Raw genomic sequence first — 17,908 nt, 5'->3', positions numbered from 1 at the left:
AAATGAGTGAGATGCAAATGTGTGAGAGAGGATATGGTGCACTCTGAATTTAATATAAAACTGACAAACTTAATACGTACAAAATAATGTAAAATGTGAGGAGAATCGATGAAATAAATGAATTTAAATGTTGATCTAAATAGACCCATACAGAAATATCAATTGTGAAGAGGTTTCTTTTATAGTGACAATTAGTTTTCATAAAAAAAAACGCAGTAAAGCCATAAGAGAAAAATAAAAACGATTCAAACGCTACATATTATTTTTTATTTTTATCTCAATATATTATAATAAGAGTGATTATTTTGCTCTGCATCTCCATTATGTATGTATTCATCTGTATCCAGATTCCTTTGAATCTACGCTCCACTGTTGCGCTTTCTTGTCAACAATGACATAACTAGTGTCTAGGTTATCAAGCCTGGCACACAGCCAGCACCATAGACTGGCTTATCGGCCTTGATAGTGGCTTCAGTGTCGTGAGGCGAGCGCTAACTTCGCACCAACTTGAGCTTCACACGTCCTATGACTGGACAAGTTTTGCAATGTATTGTTTGTTTCGCTTTGAACTAAATAGTAAATATCGATACGTACATTTGTGTCATTAATTAAATTCGTTATCGCTACATTACTTGCAAGCTAATTTAGTTGTAAACGCGTTCTGTATGGTAATTTTTTTTATTAAACTAGCGTGTTAACTGGTCACATTAATTTGGTTCCTTTATATAGTTTTTTTTAAATGACGTCATTATATTGTTAACTTTAGTCAATATTTTGATCGTGTGACTGTATGTGTGTAATTCTGTATTCTCTAATGCCTATATGGATTTTCATTTGCATTTAATTCCACATCACCGCGATGTCTGACTCAGTGTTCAATCCTGTTATATATCGTCATTGAGACAAATTAAGAAGGTCACTAGATTAATTGCACATTCATTAATTAAATGATTTTTTTTGTATATATCTATATATTTTGCTCTGAGACATTATATGGATGCAAGAAAATCGATTACTTTATACATATTGGACTTAATTTAGTACGGCGTCCATATACCTAACTGGTTCATATCATAAACCACCACCACCCCGCCTTGTTGATCTGTGCTACGCAAATATATCTACGAAAGTCACGTAAACTCAATATATATTTGCGATCTATAGTTATACATAATATTTTTCATTTCCCCTTTAATGTTAATTAAAACAGCGCTTTGCTTACGGAAAAACCCATTAGCAAGCGCCTTTGTTTAGCGACGGAGGGATCGATATTACATTGAATATTGTTTAGTTTAAATATTTGTTGTAACTTGCAAAATGTGTCAACGCGGCCTTTATGAACGATTCAATCTGATCGACCGTATATATTTGTCTCAAGTTATGTAATATATAACCTATGTATATACGGTTTATCAGGTATTCATATTTTTATCGATATAATTCAAAGTTTGTACAAACTATATATGTCAATAAATACAAGTCTATCGAGATCTTTTCTATTCCGTGATATTTTTATAGCCCCACATACGACGTTGAAGCACAAGTTAGTTCTATGAATTAAAAGGAACGCTGCGACCCGTGTGGCAATGTTATAAATTATTGTAATGTGAGTCAATTGGCTTTATCATCACCGCCTTACCTTGGGACATATTTGATCGGTGTACGTACCAATGGAATTCAAATTGAGATCTCTGTCTTATTAATGTATTAAAAAAACAGTGATACATTTTTTTTTTTAATTTCCATTATCAAACCTTCATGGTGTCGATGTAATATTGATTAATTCAAATAAAAAGTATAGAATGAAAAACACGTGAATACGGGTAATATTCCAACATAAAAGTTGCGTTTGTTATCTGATTCTTGAAAATTCTGAATTACAGCAATTATATATATGTATGTATATATAAATCGCTCGCAAGGTTTTTTTAATAGATCACCCTGACCTAGGATCGTCTAATAACATTTATATGAGGAATTAATTTAATAAGACATACTCGCAACATACGTAAGTAATCGCTGAATAGTAATACAGTCACGTGTCAATGATCCAATATGGACACAGAGCGATCCGACCCGAGATTACGCTTACAGTAAATACTTAAACATAGTAGTCATGCATTTGCTATACGTAGGTTTTACAAACACATATTATTTACTCACAATGAACATACTTACGAACATATAATTTGTTTACTCCCCACTTTATGATAACCCTGTTGTTAAGGCGGATCGCCTATAAGTAATGAGACCGTCTTTGCATCCCTAATTTCATATACATATATCATAAATGAATTTTGTTTTTTTTATTTTTCTGAATTGGAATGTGAAATATTAAGGTTATTTTATACTTCACACTTCAGGGTATGTGGGGTTTAATTTGTTTTATAATAATTGTGTAAATGTTTTGTCCCCAGCTTCCTGGATGATCTGGACCGGTTAGGTGCCAGAGACTATCAGCCCACCGAGCAGGATATATTAAGAACCAGAGTCAAAACGACCGGCATCGTAGAAGTTCACTTCTCATTCAAAAATCTTAATTTCAAGTGAGTTTTTTACATATGTATATCAGAAATGACATATGAAATAATGTTGCCAGTTAAAATATTTTTATTAAAATAAAAAAATAATACTATATAGTCATATTTATTTTATCATAATTTAAATAATATAACCATGAATAATTCCAGATTGTTCGATGTGGGCGGTCAGAGATCTGAGAGGAAGAAGTGGATCCACTGTTTCGAGGATGTGACTGCTATCATCTTCTGTGTTGCCATGTCCGAGTATGATCAAGTCCTGCATGAGGATGAAACAACGGTATATATGATATTACTTTACATATAGAACACACAGAAAAAATATTTACTTAGTGTTCTGAAACATTTAGACGACTTAACTTTTATTTTATTTGTCATGAGTGAAATACAACTATACCATGATGTACAAGGATCTTTGGTCAATAAATTCGCTTCAGGTTCTTTCCAAGATTTGGTTGTACATAATTTCAAATTTGATCAAAGCAATTTTTTTTTTTATATAAATACTTAGTCTGGAGACACATAGGAATTTTATAGATTTAAAATTACAAATGTGTACTTTTTAAAAGGAGACATCAGAATAAAAATTGTGTTCCCTCTGCTCATATGAAACACAGCTTATTATTTATTTAATTATGAAAATAAATAAACCGCCTGCAACCTTCCTCAACCGACATGGCAACTATTACAAAGCTTCCGAGATAACAAACTAGATGTTGGTAACAATGAGAGGGAAAACGTTATCTCTATTAGAAGCATGCAAATAGTGTACAGATAACAGCATCTCTTTCAAACATTATGTAACATGTCAATTCGCACTCCATTGTCACATAACACTGACAATAGAAAATAATTTTTATTCAGACATTTTATTTTGGAATAACAAATAAGTATTGCTGAGAAATGTAAGTACTTTATCAGTCTAGGACACATCACGGATAAAAATATACTCAAAGAATATGGGGATTATATTTTCAGAACCGCATGCAGGAGAGTCTCAAGCTGTTTGATTCCATCTGTAACAACAAGTGGTTCACCGACACCAGCATCATACTGTTCCTCAACAAGAAGGATCTGTTCGAGGAGAAGATACGCAAGTCACCTCTCACCATCTGCTTCCCTGAGTACACAGGTAGCTTATATACAAACATTACATAAACACACACACATTATGTCTATATATATACACACACATCTTTTAAACCTTTAGTGCGAGTTATATGAGCACGGTATATAGTAATATTAATAATATGAATGTACGTCCCAGGCGCGCAGGAGTACGGCGAGGCGGCCGCGTACATCCAGGCGCAGTTCGAGGCCAAGAACAAGTCCACCACCAAGGAGATCTACTGCCACATGACCTGCGCCACCGACACCAACAACATACAGTTCGTGTTCGACGCCGTCACCGACGTCATCATCGCCAACAACCTCCGCGGCTGCGGCCTCTACTAGTACACACGCTGTCCCCTCACGTACACAGTCGCTTCGGTCTCGACCCAGCTGCGGCTGTTTCATATTTATCATAGGATGTATTTTTGGTGGTGCGGTTGTCCGTGCCGATGTGCCGACGGACGGTCGCCGTGTTCCGCGGGATGTAGCTTGCTGTGTACACCGACGTGCATCGAACACGGCTTGGGGCGTTCAATGTCCGTCTCGGCGGAGCGCGACTGGACTGTCGATGGATCGGACGAGATTTGACGCCTCAGTACAGTTTAGGTATCTAGCGATCGATTCTAAATTATGGTGCTAGGCGATATCGGCCGGTCGGAAGCGGTCTAGTCGCGGCCGTCGGGCGAGGCGGCACAGACCAACGCCGCGCAGAGGCAGCCCGCCGCGGCGTGGCGTCGCGTCTGCGCCGTCGCTGCTCTGCGCCATCTCATGCGCTTATATACTCACTCTCTTACGGACCAAACACAGAAAGGAACCAATATTTAAAGCAGAACATTAGTGAGATGCATGAGTACGTTCACAGGCCTACTTTAACTGTTACAAGATATCATTCCATTTTTAGGTATTATCGCTCACTATGAGAAATTATTTTTTATAAACTTTTAAATGCACAACTGCTGTAACCGCTCGCATGGCGCGTCCCTCCCGCAGCCGAGTCGTCCTCGTATCTGTCGACCGAGCACCGAATGTTTTATTCCTCCGAGACTATCAGTTCGTTATGCCATATACTAATATATATAATATGTAGTTCTTTTTTGTGTTCATATTTTTTCTATATCACTTTACAATAACCTTAAGATGTAGCTTTTTAAGATCTTCTCTCGTAATCGACACATGAATCACGTCGGGATATTTATTTAATGTAGATTACCTTCTATGGGATAAGTCAGTGAGTGTTGATTGTTCACGAACGCGCCGTTGACCTTAACCTTCGTAGTTAACTGGGTTCGTTTAACGTTGATGTAAGTTATGTGAGTATATAAACTTGTATACACACCCGAATTGGCGTAATCAACCATTATACATATATAATACTATATAACATAATTTATTATCAATAATAACATAAAAAAATCTTACTCGTAAGCGTTAGTACAGTAACTGTATCAATAAATATTAATTAATGAAGCGTTTAGGCGGTAAACCTTTACTACTATCATAGTTAGGCGATTTCTTTTCATTTTATGTTACGATGACTATGTAAAAAGTGTTTACTTAAAAAACTACATGTAACGCCTACACTGACCTCGCGGATCGTCGCGACTCCTGGAACTTCTGGGACTAGATACAGCAGACGTCTGGACATCACCGGCCGAGGGTAGACAGACGATCCGCGACCAGCGACCGCCCGCCCGTCGCTAGGTAGGTTTTTTTACTGTTATATAACAACATGTTTATGTAAAGCAGAACTAATAATATAATTAGCGCGGTTTACATTCGATCCCATGATATAGTTTAGGTAAGCTTCGTGGTACGTTAGGAGTTATACCGAGGCGACCAGCGCCCGTCTGTATTTTGCATTTGAAGGTGTTCCTCCGCCGCTGAGCATTATTAACTTGTATGCTTTAATATTTCGAGTGAATGTGATGTAAATTTGTACACTGCCGCATTGTTTATTCGCTCGAATCACATTTAGTTTATAAGGATTATTGTGACAGTGACAGTGACAGAGACGCACACGCCACGACACCGTTACGTTACGTCGTCTTAGTTAGGGATACAAAAAATAAAATATTGTGCACAAACTATCGAGTATCGGATACTTCAAACGGCAGCCATTTCCCATCCGACAGTACAGGTCACGTGACAAACACGTGCCCTGGCCGCGGGCTTGTCTGAAGACTGAAATGTTCTGGCTCAAGTTTTCCCGCGCTTTTAGATTCACATCGGGAATATATTTTGTTTTTAATTTATCATTAGACCCGAGTCTATATCGATGTCTCAATGTAATGTTAGCGATGTGTAACCCGCGTTCGAGACCCATCCGGAACAAGTGGTCGCTCGGTGTGCGTGACTCACTATGCTTCATTCGTATTTACCAAAGTTGTTACTAACCTCACTATTTATAAAATGTATGTTCTGGATGACTAACTAACACGAGGACCCAGGACAGCGGTGTGACGGAGTCCTTGTCTAGAATTCGGTAAAGTTTAAAGTAATGTAGCGTGAGGTGCGGGCTTCGGCTCCCGTCTGGTGAACGAGCGCATTAATGAAGTTAAATTTTTAGTCACTAGTGGATAATTTTTGAATGTGATTCAATCTTATCTTTATTTTTCTATATCGAGTGACTCGTAACATGTTTATTTCTTTATATGTTCTTAATTATTGTTTGTAATGCATTTACTGCAAGCGGAATATTTAACCAACGATGTAATAAAAAAAAAATATTTTTCTCTTTTTGTATCTCGTCTGCACTGGTATTTTTTATTGAATTTACTATAAATGTACTTTAAGTGTATAATTTTAAATAATTACTGAAAATGATTATATTCTAATTTTTATGTTCAAATAATAATGTGTGTTTTATTTAACCCGGTTTCCTTTACTTATTCCTTCCCATTTACGTTACTATGTTCTTTCCTTTAAATATGACGCTCGTAATGTACCGTAAAATTGGCAAAACTTAAATATAATTAACTAATTAAAATTAAAACATTAACCGAGTAATTTTGAGAGCTAGTTAAAACTTAAATCCTGGGATTTACTTAAGACTTGTAGTAAAACAGATTTTTTATTTTCCCTAGACCGTTAAGGACCACATTACATTACAATTTATAAGAATAGTTTCATCTCTATCGTTTGTTATTTTGTATGAAATTTCAAAATTATTGACGGTTAATGAGCAAAACTATCCAAGAACCTATAGAGTTTTAACCAACAATAAAACTTACTTATTTTTTCTTAAGACATCAGGGATCCATCTTGAGTCAAGCACGTGTCTTTTTAGCCTTTTAGTCCAGTTTTCACACCCTTCCGGCGTAATACGACTCTTAAAGTTTTTCTAAGGATCTAAAGTTCCAGTTTCTTCATTTTATCTATTGGAAAGCTTTCCATTCAGTTAAGAGAAGTAACTGAAGATCTTACAGATCTACGAGACGCTTCCCACTAATCGGAAAACCCAGTAGATATAATCAAGGTCTTGAAATGGGTTTGTGAAATTTTCCACCTAGACTACCTGTAATTGATTCTATCAGTCTTGGATTCGGATCGTGGCCAAAATATAATGGCGTTACCCTGGTCAATAAATTTTTATTCTTCAATTGTCAATAAAGTGAGATTGTGGACTCTACGTCCTGACGATAAAAACAGCAGGATTGCTACAACAATTAGGTCATATCAGGAGGGGTCGAGGTTAACTTTTCGGGGCGTAGGCCCCGTGAGCTGGCTGCGATTCCACCTGTGAAGTGTGAATGCAGGCGAGTTATTGGGGCGGACGTTTGCAGCCCTGGTGTGGGGACGAGTCGCCACCGGCGAGGCGGTGCCCAGAGGCAGCAGTTCTCAGATGGGCGGCCTCCAGCCAGCGACACAGGATTGCTATTAGCCTCAGTACCCACTATAAATTGTTTACATTTACCAGATGTGTACTGAAATCTTCTTGGGTTATTGAAATAGTTTTATAATGTGTTTAACGAGAATATATACGTATAGTTAGATGCAAGAACTATATTCTAGAGAACTTTAGTGAAACCGACTTATACCCCACAAGCTCCTTTTAACCAACCGTTTCGGGAAGTATTTAGTATTGATTGTTGCCAGCAAGATAATACTAAGGATTTTTCCTTATAAGTGCAACCGTCAGTCATTTCATTTCATCATTTCATTTGATATCCAAATGAAGATCCTGGACCTTTAGCGGGTGAATTCCCGTCAAGGTGTCGTATTAAGACTTGACAAAGGTTGGGAATTTAGTGAAACTTTTGCAGAGACTGCTCGTAGACTATTATGCCATAACGGAGCTATCGTTATGAAGCGTCCTTTGGAAATGTTCAAGTGTTATAGCCTCGAGGAAGGAGGTTTGGAGGATTCCACCTCCATCCAGACAAGGTCGTAGCTTCACTGACGACTGAAAGCGTTGTCGTAAGTCTAGTTTCCATCCACTATACCCAATGTCAGCTATAGTTTTAATAGATGAGCTGACCTTTATGCAGATAAATCTATCTGTAGTAGGTAGATTTCAGATGCAACTCCGGACACGCTTATATTAGAGACAGATCGTTGATATGGCTGTTGTATTGGCCTGGAAAGTACTGGGCTAAGGCGTTTATTGAATATCCTGGGTGTTTATTAACAATATTAACTGTCGAGTCAAGTTCAGATCAGTTTTGGACCTGGTACTTCCTTCTTTGTTTATTTATAATACCACTGTATGATTTTCCGCCAAGAAAAGAATTTTGGTATCGTGTAATCAATTCTGTTCGTTGACAAAAGCTTCTAGATTAGCCTTAGCTTCCTTGTACTTTACATGCCATGTTTTCTGGTCCTCGGTCCACTGGCCCGACTGCTTTGTCTCCTATCTGCGCTCCCCGGCCGATTTCCGAGTTATCGGTCGCTATGCAATGCGTGACTGTACCCAAGAGTAGCGGCAGTACAGCTAAGACAGCTTTTAAACATCAATGTAACTTGAGAATCTCTGGTTCTGCAACTATTTTGTGGTGATACGTAAGATTTAAGGAGAGCTGTCGGCTGTGGTATGCAGTGTCACACAGTACGATCTCCCTCTGCAAACAACCAATGAGACAAACCAAACGGAATGCAAGTATAATAAATATAAAAAAAACAGGATTATCTCAAATCCAGCTTCACTAACCAATCTCCATTTTGTAAAGAAAAGCTGGAAAGGTTTTATATGAACAAAGCTATTCAGCTGTTTCAAATTAAATATCCGACGTTGTGAACCGTTGCTTTTAGGGATCAGAAAGAATGTTGATAGAAAACTGAGTGCAATGTCAGCTCTTTCTTATGTTTTTAAATTTAACCTACCTTGTATTAGCTAAGACATTTCTGGAGTATTTTTAATTTTGTCACTACTAATAAAGATGGTGTCGGCATTATAATTATTAAAGGCGACTTTGTTAAATAGGTATGGAAACTCCTTTAATTATTCTACAGATGAAGTTCGGTACGTATAAATTAAACCAGATATTGTCGTGGAATGCCACCTTGAAATTTTAGAAACTTATGCTCTTCTGATAACGGTCAAACAACGGTAGGAAGATTTTTTGTACTATAGATTTTTTGTGGAAAAAATACTTTTTTGTTGAAACCAGATTTCAAGGTGATAGTGCGTAAAAAGAAGATAGTCTGGGAATTGATTTAATTGATCTGTGTTTTAATAGTTGGTATTCATTAAAACTTTAACTGCCCCACCCCATTTTTTGGATGAAGGTAGACCGTCAATACATCAAATAATATTTCTGAAGACTGAGGAATGTTCTGTAAAGCCTCACGATAAAAAATTCTCCGTTACCTGTTTTCATAAATATTTCCTACAAAATTGTATGAAATTTAGCGCGACTACCACAAATAGTTCGAGGAATATCAATTGTTATCTTTGTATTCCAAATCTCATTAGAAGGGTTTTATTTTATTTTTTATTTTTAATAATAATTGCATATTTAATATTACCACTAGATCAGTCTACGATTTTTTGTTCAGCTTTGTGAAGTTCTTCTTTTCGAGATATTAAAGCCCTTGTAAGAGCTGCAATGCGAGCTCTATTGGAAGGACCAATTATCAAGACTGACGAAAATCTAACATTCACTTTGTTGTCATGTAACCGGGAGTCAAGGCTGACAATCATTGTAAGAATCAATATCCACTATATCTCTTTATCGTCATGTGACAGGGAGAGATTTATGCAGGTGCGGGTACCGCACAAGACAGTGATCCGAACACCGAGACGCCTCCGAGGAAAATGCGTCATTTACTCCTGTAGCGATGTATTTCTGCTGATGATCATCAAAACGCAACGCATTCCAATCGTTACATTAAATATTTGTTTTTGAGATAATTAAAATCAATGAAAATCCGTTGGTTTAGTTAAAGTTGGTTCTCAATATTATTGGTTAATTCAGATATGGTCAACGGCGGGATTTGAATTTCGTTACTTTATATTCCCAAAGGAGAGCGCAGGGTTAACTCACTTTTTAAATCGTGTTCTTTAGTATTTTAACGGGAATTACTTGTATTTAAAATGTTATTATACTTTTTTCTTTTGTGTAATGAGGGTAGTAAAAAAAAGAAGCCATCGGTCGAGACAGATATTGAAATTGTTACTTACTTACAGCTTTTCGAAATCGTTTTGGTACACTGTACCGGTCCATAGCTGTCCAGACCGGAATCTCGTGAAGAACATTCATTGTCACTCGTCCTTTTTTTCACAGTCCATGACGTCGGAAGGGAGACAGATATTTAAATATTAACACTTTCCGATCTGCACACTTATAACACTGTAATAATTATCACTTCTAATACTTATTCTCAAAACTGGACTACAGCTCGATTTGAAAGACGATGCTATAATGAAGTAAGAATTATCAATGTGTTGAAATGTGCAAGTTTCCTCCCGCCAAATTCACATTCGAGGGCAGCACTTGCACCGGAAGGGAGTGAAAACTAGACTAAAAGGCTAAAAAGACAGGTGCTTGACTCAAGATGGATTCCGGGTGTCAACATGGAAACAATAACAAAAGTTTAGGCACCATAAAAATTGACGCGAGTATTTGCAATGTTCATATAAGCGGCTACTTCCTGCTATTAGAAAACCCCAAAATAAAGAGGGTAAGAAATCTACGGCTTCTGAAGATAAAGAGCATATATTTTAGATCCTCTATGAGTTAATTATTTAAAGGTGGTGAACGTCAATGTCACATATCAGAATTTTTACCCTCAACACAAAGAATCTCGACGAATATAGAATCTCTTAAAACTTTAATTTCACCTCTCAAACTATATAGGACATATCTGAGTATTAAAAGTTTTGCGCTGTTATTGGTTGGTTGTTTTAAATGGGGCCCTCAATTTTCGCTGTTTTTAATTGATTGGTGTCAAAGTAAATCTTAGCTGTCATATCGAGATGATTGTTATAATTTCAGTATTAAAAGCATGAACCTTAACTAGACTCCATAGTGCTCCTCTGGAGAGCTATCAAGACGTGAGGATTCTAGCCAAGCCTACAGGTCGTTCTATAATTTTCCAATAAGAAGAGAGTGCGTTTTATTAAGTCAAAAATGTTTGGAAGTTTTGTTGGCCCCCGGAACATTTGATGTAATAAATAAATTATAATAATTTATTTCTAACAATAAGAAATTTAATTTTAGAGACGACCTTTAGTAGAACTATATATGCATTAAATATAGTAATAAATACGAATGCTCAAGCATCTTGAAAATGTTAGGGTTCAACAAAGTGTACAGATTAATTATATAAAACTATATTTCCCAATATAATTTGTTGCAAAGTTGCCTTCCCTTTCAATATTTGTCCATATAATAAAATGTACGTAGTTTGGGATTATTTACTTGTTGAACTTAAGTCTTCCATTGTTTTAAAAATACATTAGCTTTAAATTTATTTGACTATATCAGATTAATTTATGAACAAATACTTGTGCATATATGAAAGGAAGCAAAGACAAATTTTAAATTATAAAACGGGCAGTTATAGGGAACCTGTGTAAGGAGCTTAAATTTTTCTGGAATAAGATATAATCTATGAAACCGGACAGATGACATGTACGAATTTATTCTGTGACGTAGGCCAGTTGTCAGTAGAGGCAAATAACAAACCTTGATAATCGTTTGATTTGTTTGGATTACTAACGTTTGGAGGTTAATATTAAAGTTTAATAAGAAGGCTTAAAATAAATTCATGACGATGAAAGATGTAATCGATGTCATGGCGTTACAAAATAATAGACGGGAACGACGCTTACCGGATTATCGGAGTGCTGCAGGACACAGTTTAGCTACAAACTTCATATTTGAGTGCGGTATAAAGCTTGGGTTGCAACCGGCAACTGTTGCTACTGCTGCAATATTTTATCATAAATTTTTCAAAGAAGCTGATAAAAATGATTACGATTGTTATGTGATTTGTACGGCGTGTCTTTGTGCAGCTGGTAAATCTCGGGATGAGCCTGTGAGACTTAGAGATGCTGTGAATGTCGCTCACAACTCTATTAATCGGGGTGCAGGACCTTTAGAGTTAGGTGAAGAATACTGGTCCTGGAGAGGTGCAGTAGCACAAGCTGAGCTGCTTGTGCTACGTTTACTAGGTTTCAATTTGGACGCACCTTCGCCACACAGATATTTACTACATTATTTACGCTCCTTACAAGAATGGTTTCCTCCAAACCAGTGGCGTGCGGCCCCAGTAGCTCGTGCTGCTATGGCCTTTTTGCAAGATTTCCATCATTCCCCTTCAATATTAGAATATAGAGCTCCTCATATTGCAGTAGCCTCTTTGACTTTAGCATTACATGTGTTAGGAGTGTCGGTGCCATTAGCTGCTACTCTAGATGATGATGCTGCTTGGTATTCTGTAAGTATTCAGTACACAGATTATAGCTATATACGTAATTTATTTTTGCTTGTAATTAAAATTTTTTTTAAATTAGAATTGACTATGAACATGAAAATATTTCTATATTACTTTCAGGTATTTACCAAAGACTTGCAGAAGGAAAAAAATTGGGAGATAATGGAAAAAATAATGCAAGTTTACAGCAGAGAACCCGAACCTATATGATTTAATTAAATTTCAATTAAAATAAAATAAAAATGTGTTCAAGAGCTCTATTTTTTATTTTCAATTAAAAAAATATTATTTTATGAGTGTAGTGACGACAAATTCTATTAATTAAATAACCAAATATGACCAACCACAGTCTTAAAAAATAAGTAGCTTGAGTGACCAAGTTAATGATATATTTTAAAATAACATTAAAACGTTCGAGTCGAAATCATGTTCAACATCAACGTGTTATATGGGAGTGAAAATAAACAACATTATAGATCTACAAACAAATATAATTCAGTTTTCTAACATTTTACGATACATAATTTTTTTTAAATGTACAGGGTAAGCTCATGACGTGGTTAAGCGGCACTAGTTCTGGGGCTACAGGGTCGTAGGATCAAGATGCGTGAGGCGGCAGACCGCTTGATATGCTTCATAGTGGAACCGATACAACTTACCGCTAACATGTAACACGATTATGAAATGTTCGACTTAGTGCTGTCAGGTTATAAACTACGTTAGACATCGATGACTAGTAATTTATAAAAAGATTTACGCTACGTTTAAGCGTATCGAATTTTATAATTTTACAGTTAAATGTTAGGAATTTAAGACTCCATAGCAATAGTCGGAGCTGTTGGAGATTTCTGTGCGTCCCTGTGGAAGACAACAGAATTTGTGTCACAACGAATTACACGATAATACATTTGTGCTACGTCTCAGAATATTATTAAGGTAAAATTATTTATTTCCTTTATCAGCTATATATCGTCCTACATGGACAAAGAGGATAGGTCTTATGCTAATAAATTTAAATACATAAATAAATTCCACATTGACGAAATTTAACATGATATCTATGTAAAACCACAAAAATGACAATAATTATTGCACAATACTGTTACAACTACTGGGTCGTTTATTCGGGGACACACAGAGTACTGTTGCACTCGATCCGTACACAAGACACAATGTTACACAGTTATATAAAACCTCATATGTATCATAGAAGGGAAAACCATACAATTCACACATTCCACACAAACATAACTTGGCTGCATAGAAATTCAGCATAAATAGGTACAATTTCAATTTGTATAATTTTTTTTAATAATTATTATAAATAAATAAATCTGTTCTAAAAGAATCTATAATCAGTCCGGCTGATTTTTGTTAAGGAAAACATTTGTATATATATATATACTTCTTTTAAATTTCAACATAACTCGATGCAACTACTGTAATTGTTACATCTCTAATAGTTTAAAAAAAAATCAAAGACTGCTGTACCATTCCATGTCACACAACACACACCTATACATACAAGAGTCCATATTAGAGAAGGCAGTTTAAGTGACTTAAAACATCAAATTTAAATTAAGAACATTGTTAGTGACAGTCGTTTGGATGTTGTCGGAGAGGCACTTTGAGTCTTACAATCGCAGAATAAATGATTCCTTTATAAAATGATATTCAATGCAATAACATAAATAAAATAATTTATAAACATTTCATAAGGGAATGTATAGGCTATTGAGGAACGCTTGACTGTGGACGAAATACGGATATGACTATGGTAATATATGGTGAGCGTTATAACAATCAAAAACAAAATAAGTAACATCTCTCATATTAATTAAATATTTCATTAAAAATAAAAATAATAAAATCTTCTATGGCAACTGAAACAATTTGTACAAGTTTTGTACATGGCGTCCCGACTGAACACCACACCCTCAGGATTTCTCATTAAAACTCCCATAAATTTACTAAACTACAATAAGAAGTGACAAAAAACTATCAACTACATATAGACTTAATTATAGTGCTACAATGATATCATGTATTCATCTACTTTGGCTGGATTTACATCTGTGTTATAATACTGGGCCGCTACCTGAGGTCTCATGAGAAGCGTACACACAATATTATAATTCAAATCATCATTCCTACAAAAAACTGTTAGGTTGGAAGTAAGGGACGATAACATCTATTTAAGACAGCGATAAATGTTATTTTCGCCTCAGATCTATTCGATAGAAATACTCACTCGGGGCGGACAGAAAGCTTCTACGTAGAAAAGCTAAATCGCAAATAACAAACAAAACAAACTCCAAATAAACACTCAATACTGAATTTCATAAACATATAAAACAAACAGAATAACAAAAGCCAATTATATCCCTGTTCGCTAATAGATTTGGCGTTCACTAACTGATTTCAACCTCATATACATAAATATAATTCATTAATTAGGATTAAATAAATTAATACAAGTGACAAGATTTCATCGAATCACGTAAAAACTTTTACCGTACTAAGGTATATATAATTTAAAGGACAGTGTGGAAATGACCTTCGAAAGAAAAAAGGATGATAGCGTGTATTAGCCTAATAAACAAAGTGTTCCAAATAGTATTGCCTTGTATAGTTATTAAGACAGTATAAAGACTAAATGCCTCGTCTGGTACATAGTGCGAGACTTTTAATATCATTAGCAATGTAATAATAAACAACTAACATCCAATACCCTTCAATAAAACAATATTGGTGGTATTTTTCGACTGTGAGTAAAGGTTCCTGCCTCTCGATGCTCGAATAGACCAGCCAATGATATTAAAAGAAACTAGTTTTACATAGCTACTAAGGCATTCCATCTATCTAATATAAGCGTATTTTTTTTTGTTAAAAAGCAATACTATCGGACACTTATCAACTACCCCTCCTTTATAACGTATTCTTAACTTAGAACGGTTAAATAACATGGCACTAATTTATAGAAATTATTTTAAATATGTTTTTTTTTTTATTAAAAATCAAATATTCAGAGATATTCGAAAGAATATTTGATCTTTATTTGTATATTTTATAAATAAATTTTCGAGATCAAGCCATTTTTTTTTTGATTACACAATTTCGCTGATGTTTTTCATTTCCAAAGATTCATTTCATTTCGATATCATGGCTCATTGATCGTGTCACATTTACTGCCCATGGTATTTAAAAAAAAATTAAACAAAACTGTTGTCTATGGCATAATCATCAAATCATAGAGAAGAAAAGGTAACGATAGGACAAATAAATATATGGGCAGTTGTCAAATTTTAAATATGGAACACGTTGTATGTCTATTCGTCGCGGGGAGGGGTGGTGATGATAGGTGGTTGGTGGCGGGCGGTGCGAGTTCATCGCACGTCGGTGAGGTTGCTCTTGTCTCCGAACAGCTTGACGAGCTGTTCCTCGTAGTCGTCTATGTTCCGCTTCATGATCTCCATGCAGGGACCCAGCAGGCGCTCGAACGTCTCTACGTCCAGAACTGAAATACCAAATAGGTTTTACATACATTCTTGCTTCCTCTAATTTATTTTATGCCAGTGTGTAAGTATTGTATTGTTTTTTTATTTGTCATGAACTACCAAATAGGTTTTTATATATTTTTTGTTTCACTTTAATTTATTTTACACCAGTTTGTGAGTATTGTATTGTTTTTTTGTTTGTGCTGAAGTTATTTTTTATGTAGATGTGGTACTTATCAATTGTATATACTTACATGCGACCTTCGTGGGTCCAACAGCGTAAGCGGAAGCAGCTCTAGGCTTATGGGTTACCAGTGCCAGCTCGCCGAAGTAACCTCCCTTACCTGTTGAATAAATATTAAATTAAAATATGACAACATCAACATAAATACATTTTGATACTAAAAACTACATGTTACAGACGAGTTGACGTCTGGTAAGAAAAAATTATACACCAAGATAAAAGTTTTAACATAATGTAACTTTAGTCTAAACATCGTATAGAAAAAAAAAACAGTAAAAATAATTTCTAATAAAATACAACCAATGACGTTAATCATGCAAAAAAAAGCAATGAGAAACAATGTCTAGTGTATTTACCAAGTGTGTGTGTGTATGTGTGTGGTTTTTTTATGAGGTAGGTGGCAAACGATCGGACGGCCTACTTGATGGGCGGTATTCATCGTCACCCATGGAGATCCGCAAAATCTCTGTTGTGGATGGGTTGCCAATCTTGGTTATTTAGGGAGGGAGGGGTGGAAACAGGGTAAGGGCAACCGGCTCTCTCACTCATCGGACGAAACGCAGCCATTAAAGGCTACTTCACGCCGATTTTCTGAGAGGATGGTACTTCCCCGGTCAAGTTAGCCCATGCTCGAGCTGTAGTTAGTTACTTGACCACAGCTAGGTTCTACCACCTGTGTGTGTATGTGTGTGTGTATGCGTGCATGTGTGCACGTGTAATTACCAAGTCTCTTGATCTCGTGCTCGTTTCCATCATCCCTCGCGATACGGATGCTGACTGAGCCGTCTTCCACGAAGTACATCCCGTCAGCTGTGTCTCCTTGGCGGATGATCAGCTCCCCGTCTATGAGGGTGCGCGGCAGTAGGGCGTCCGCCAGATTGGCGCGCTCATACGACTTTAATTACGAATTGTTCTGATTATAATGTATACAAGTAATATTTATATATTCTATTTCAATAGTTCCATCGGTCAAGCCATTTCATAAACGTACGCTAACCAACCGTTGAATAAACGTGTACATTAAATGCTATTGAAATTAGCGGCAGTGTATTGTGAGGAAAATACTTAAGATATTACAAATAATATTCTTTTTTTATTGTTTCCGAACGCTTATTTCGTGACAATCGACCGTACATTCTTTACGTGCATGATTAACATAATTTGTCAAAACATTACATTTGTATTATAATGAACCGAAAAAGAGAGACAACAATGATAATCTCTATGGCACAGCAGCATAAACAATTTTTTTTTTTTACTTTTTTTTGTTAAGAATACTTTAGTAAGATAAAAACGTTCCCATCCGCGTAAATATAGAAACCTTTTTTGTGTCGATTCCAACTGATAATGTCTTCCATAAATAATATTATATTTTAAATCATAATAAACCTATCGTCGGATGTAAATCAATCATAAACGCGCGGAATCATCCCGAAATACGTCTTCCGCTGACGTCATCAGCCGTCACCTCGATGACGTCACAATATGTTCGCCATTTTCGTGTTCAAGCTATTTAAATGAGATATTCAGTGAAAATACTGAGAACAGATTTATTGTTGACATTCAAGAATATGGTACATTTAAGTCTGTCTGCAATTTATGAAAACGATTGACCGCGGTTTCTTTTCGAATTAAAT

General features: G+C 35.8%; 3 protein-coding genes across 4 annotated transcripts in view; 2 read left to right on the top strand and 1 right to left on the bottom strand.

Moving 5' to 3' along the window:
• The window catches only part of LOC116772171 (guanine nucleotide-binding protein G(o) subunit alpha), a 29,133-nt gene extending 22,626 nt beyond the window's left edge, over nt 1-6,507 (top strand). For both annotated transcript variants that reach the window (XM_032664255.2, XM_032664253.2), the window contains exons 5-8: nt 2,418-2,546; nt 2,691-2,820; nt 3,519-3,672; nt 3,808-6,507. In XM_032664255.2, coding sequence (XP_032520146.1) covers nt 2,418-2,546; nt 2,691-2,820; nt 3,519-3,672; nt 3,808-3,995 — 601 coding nt within the window. In that variant the 3' untranslated portion in view covers nt 3,996-6,507. The remainder of the gene's footprint in view (nt 1-2,417; nt 2,547-2,690; nt 2,821-3,518; nt 3,673-3,807) is intronic.
• A 5,228-nt stretch (nt 6,508-11,735) lies between these two features.
• On the top strand, nt 11,736-12,784 carry LOC116771778 (cyclin-Q). The gene is made up of 2 exons (XM_032663740.2): nt 11,736-12,533; nt 12,651-12,784. The coding sequence occupies exons 1-2, from the start codon at nt 11,862-11,864 to the stop codon at nt 12,738-12,740; spliced, it is 762 nt and encodes a 253-aa protein (XP_032519631.1). The 5' UTR covers nt 11,736-11,861; the 3' UTR covers nt 12,741-12,784.
• A 216-nt stretch (nt 12,785-13,000) lies between these two features.
• The window catches only part of LOC116771639 (cAMP-dependent protein kinase type II regulatory subunit), a 13,373-nt gene continuing 8,465 nt past the window's right edge, over nt 13,001-17,908 (bottom strand). Inside the window, exons 5-7 of the mRNA XM_032663528.2 lie at nt 16,995-17,166; nt 16,282-16,371; nt 13,001-16,047 (exon numbers count right to left, since the gene is read on the bottom strand). Coding sequence (XP_032519419.1) covers nt 15,917-16,047; nt 16,282-16,371; nt 16,995-17,166 — 393 coding nt within the window. The 3' untranslated portion in view covers nt 13,001-15,916. The remainder of the gene's footprint in view (nt 16,048-16,281; nt 16,372-16,994; nt 17,167-17,908) is intronic.

The sequence above is a fragment of the Danaus plexippus genome (assembly GCF_018135715.1).
Source record: "Danaus plexippus chromosome 16 unlocalized genomic scaffold, MEX_DaPlex mxdp_31, whole genome shotgun sequence".
In the NCBI taxonomy this organism is placed as follows: Eukaryota; Metazoa; Arthropoda; class Insecta; order Lepidoptera; family Nymphalidae; genus Danaus; species Danaus plexippus.
Note: the sequence above shows the minus strand (reverse complement) of the source record. Positions and strands in the feature narration are given on the sequence as shown.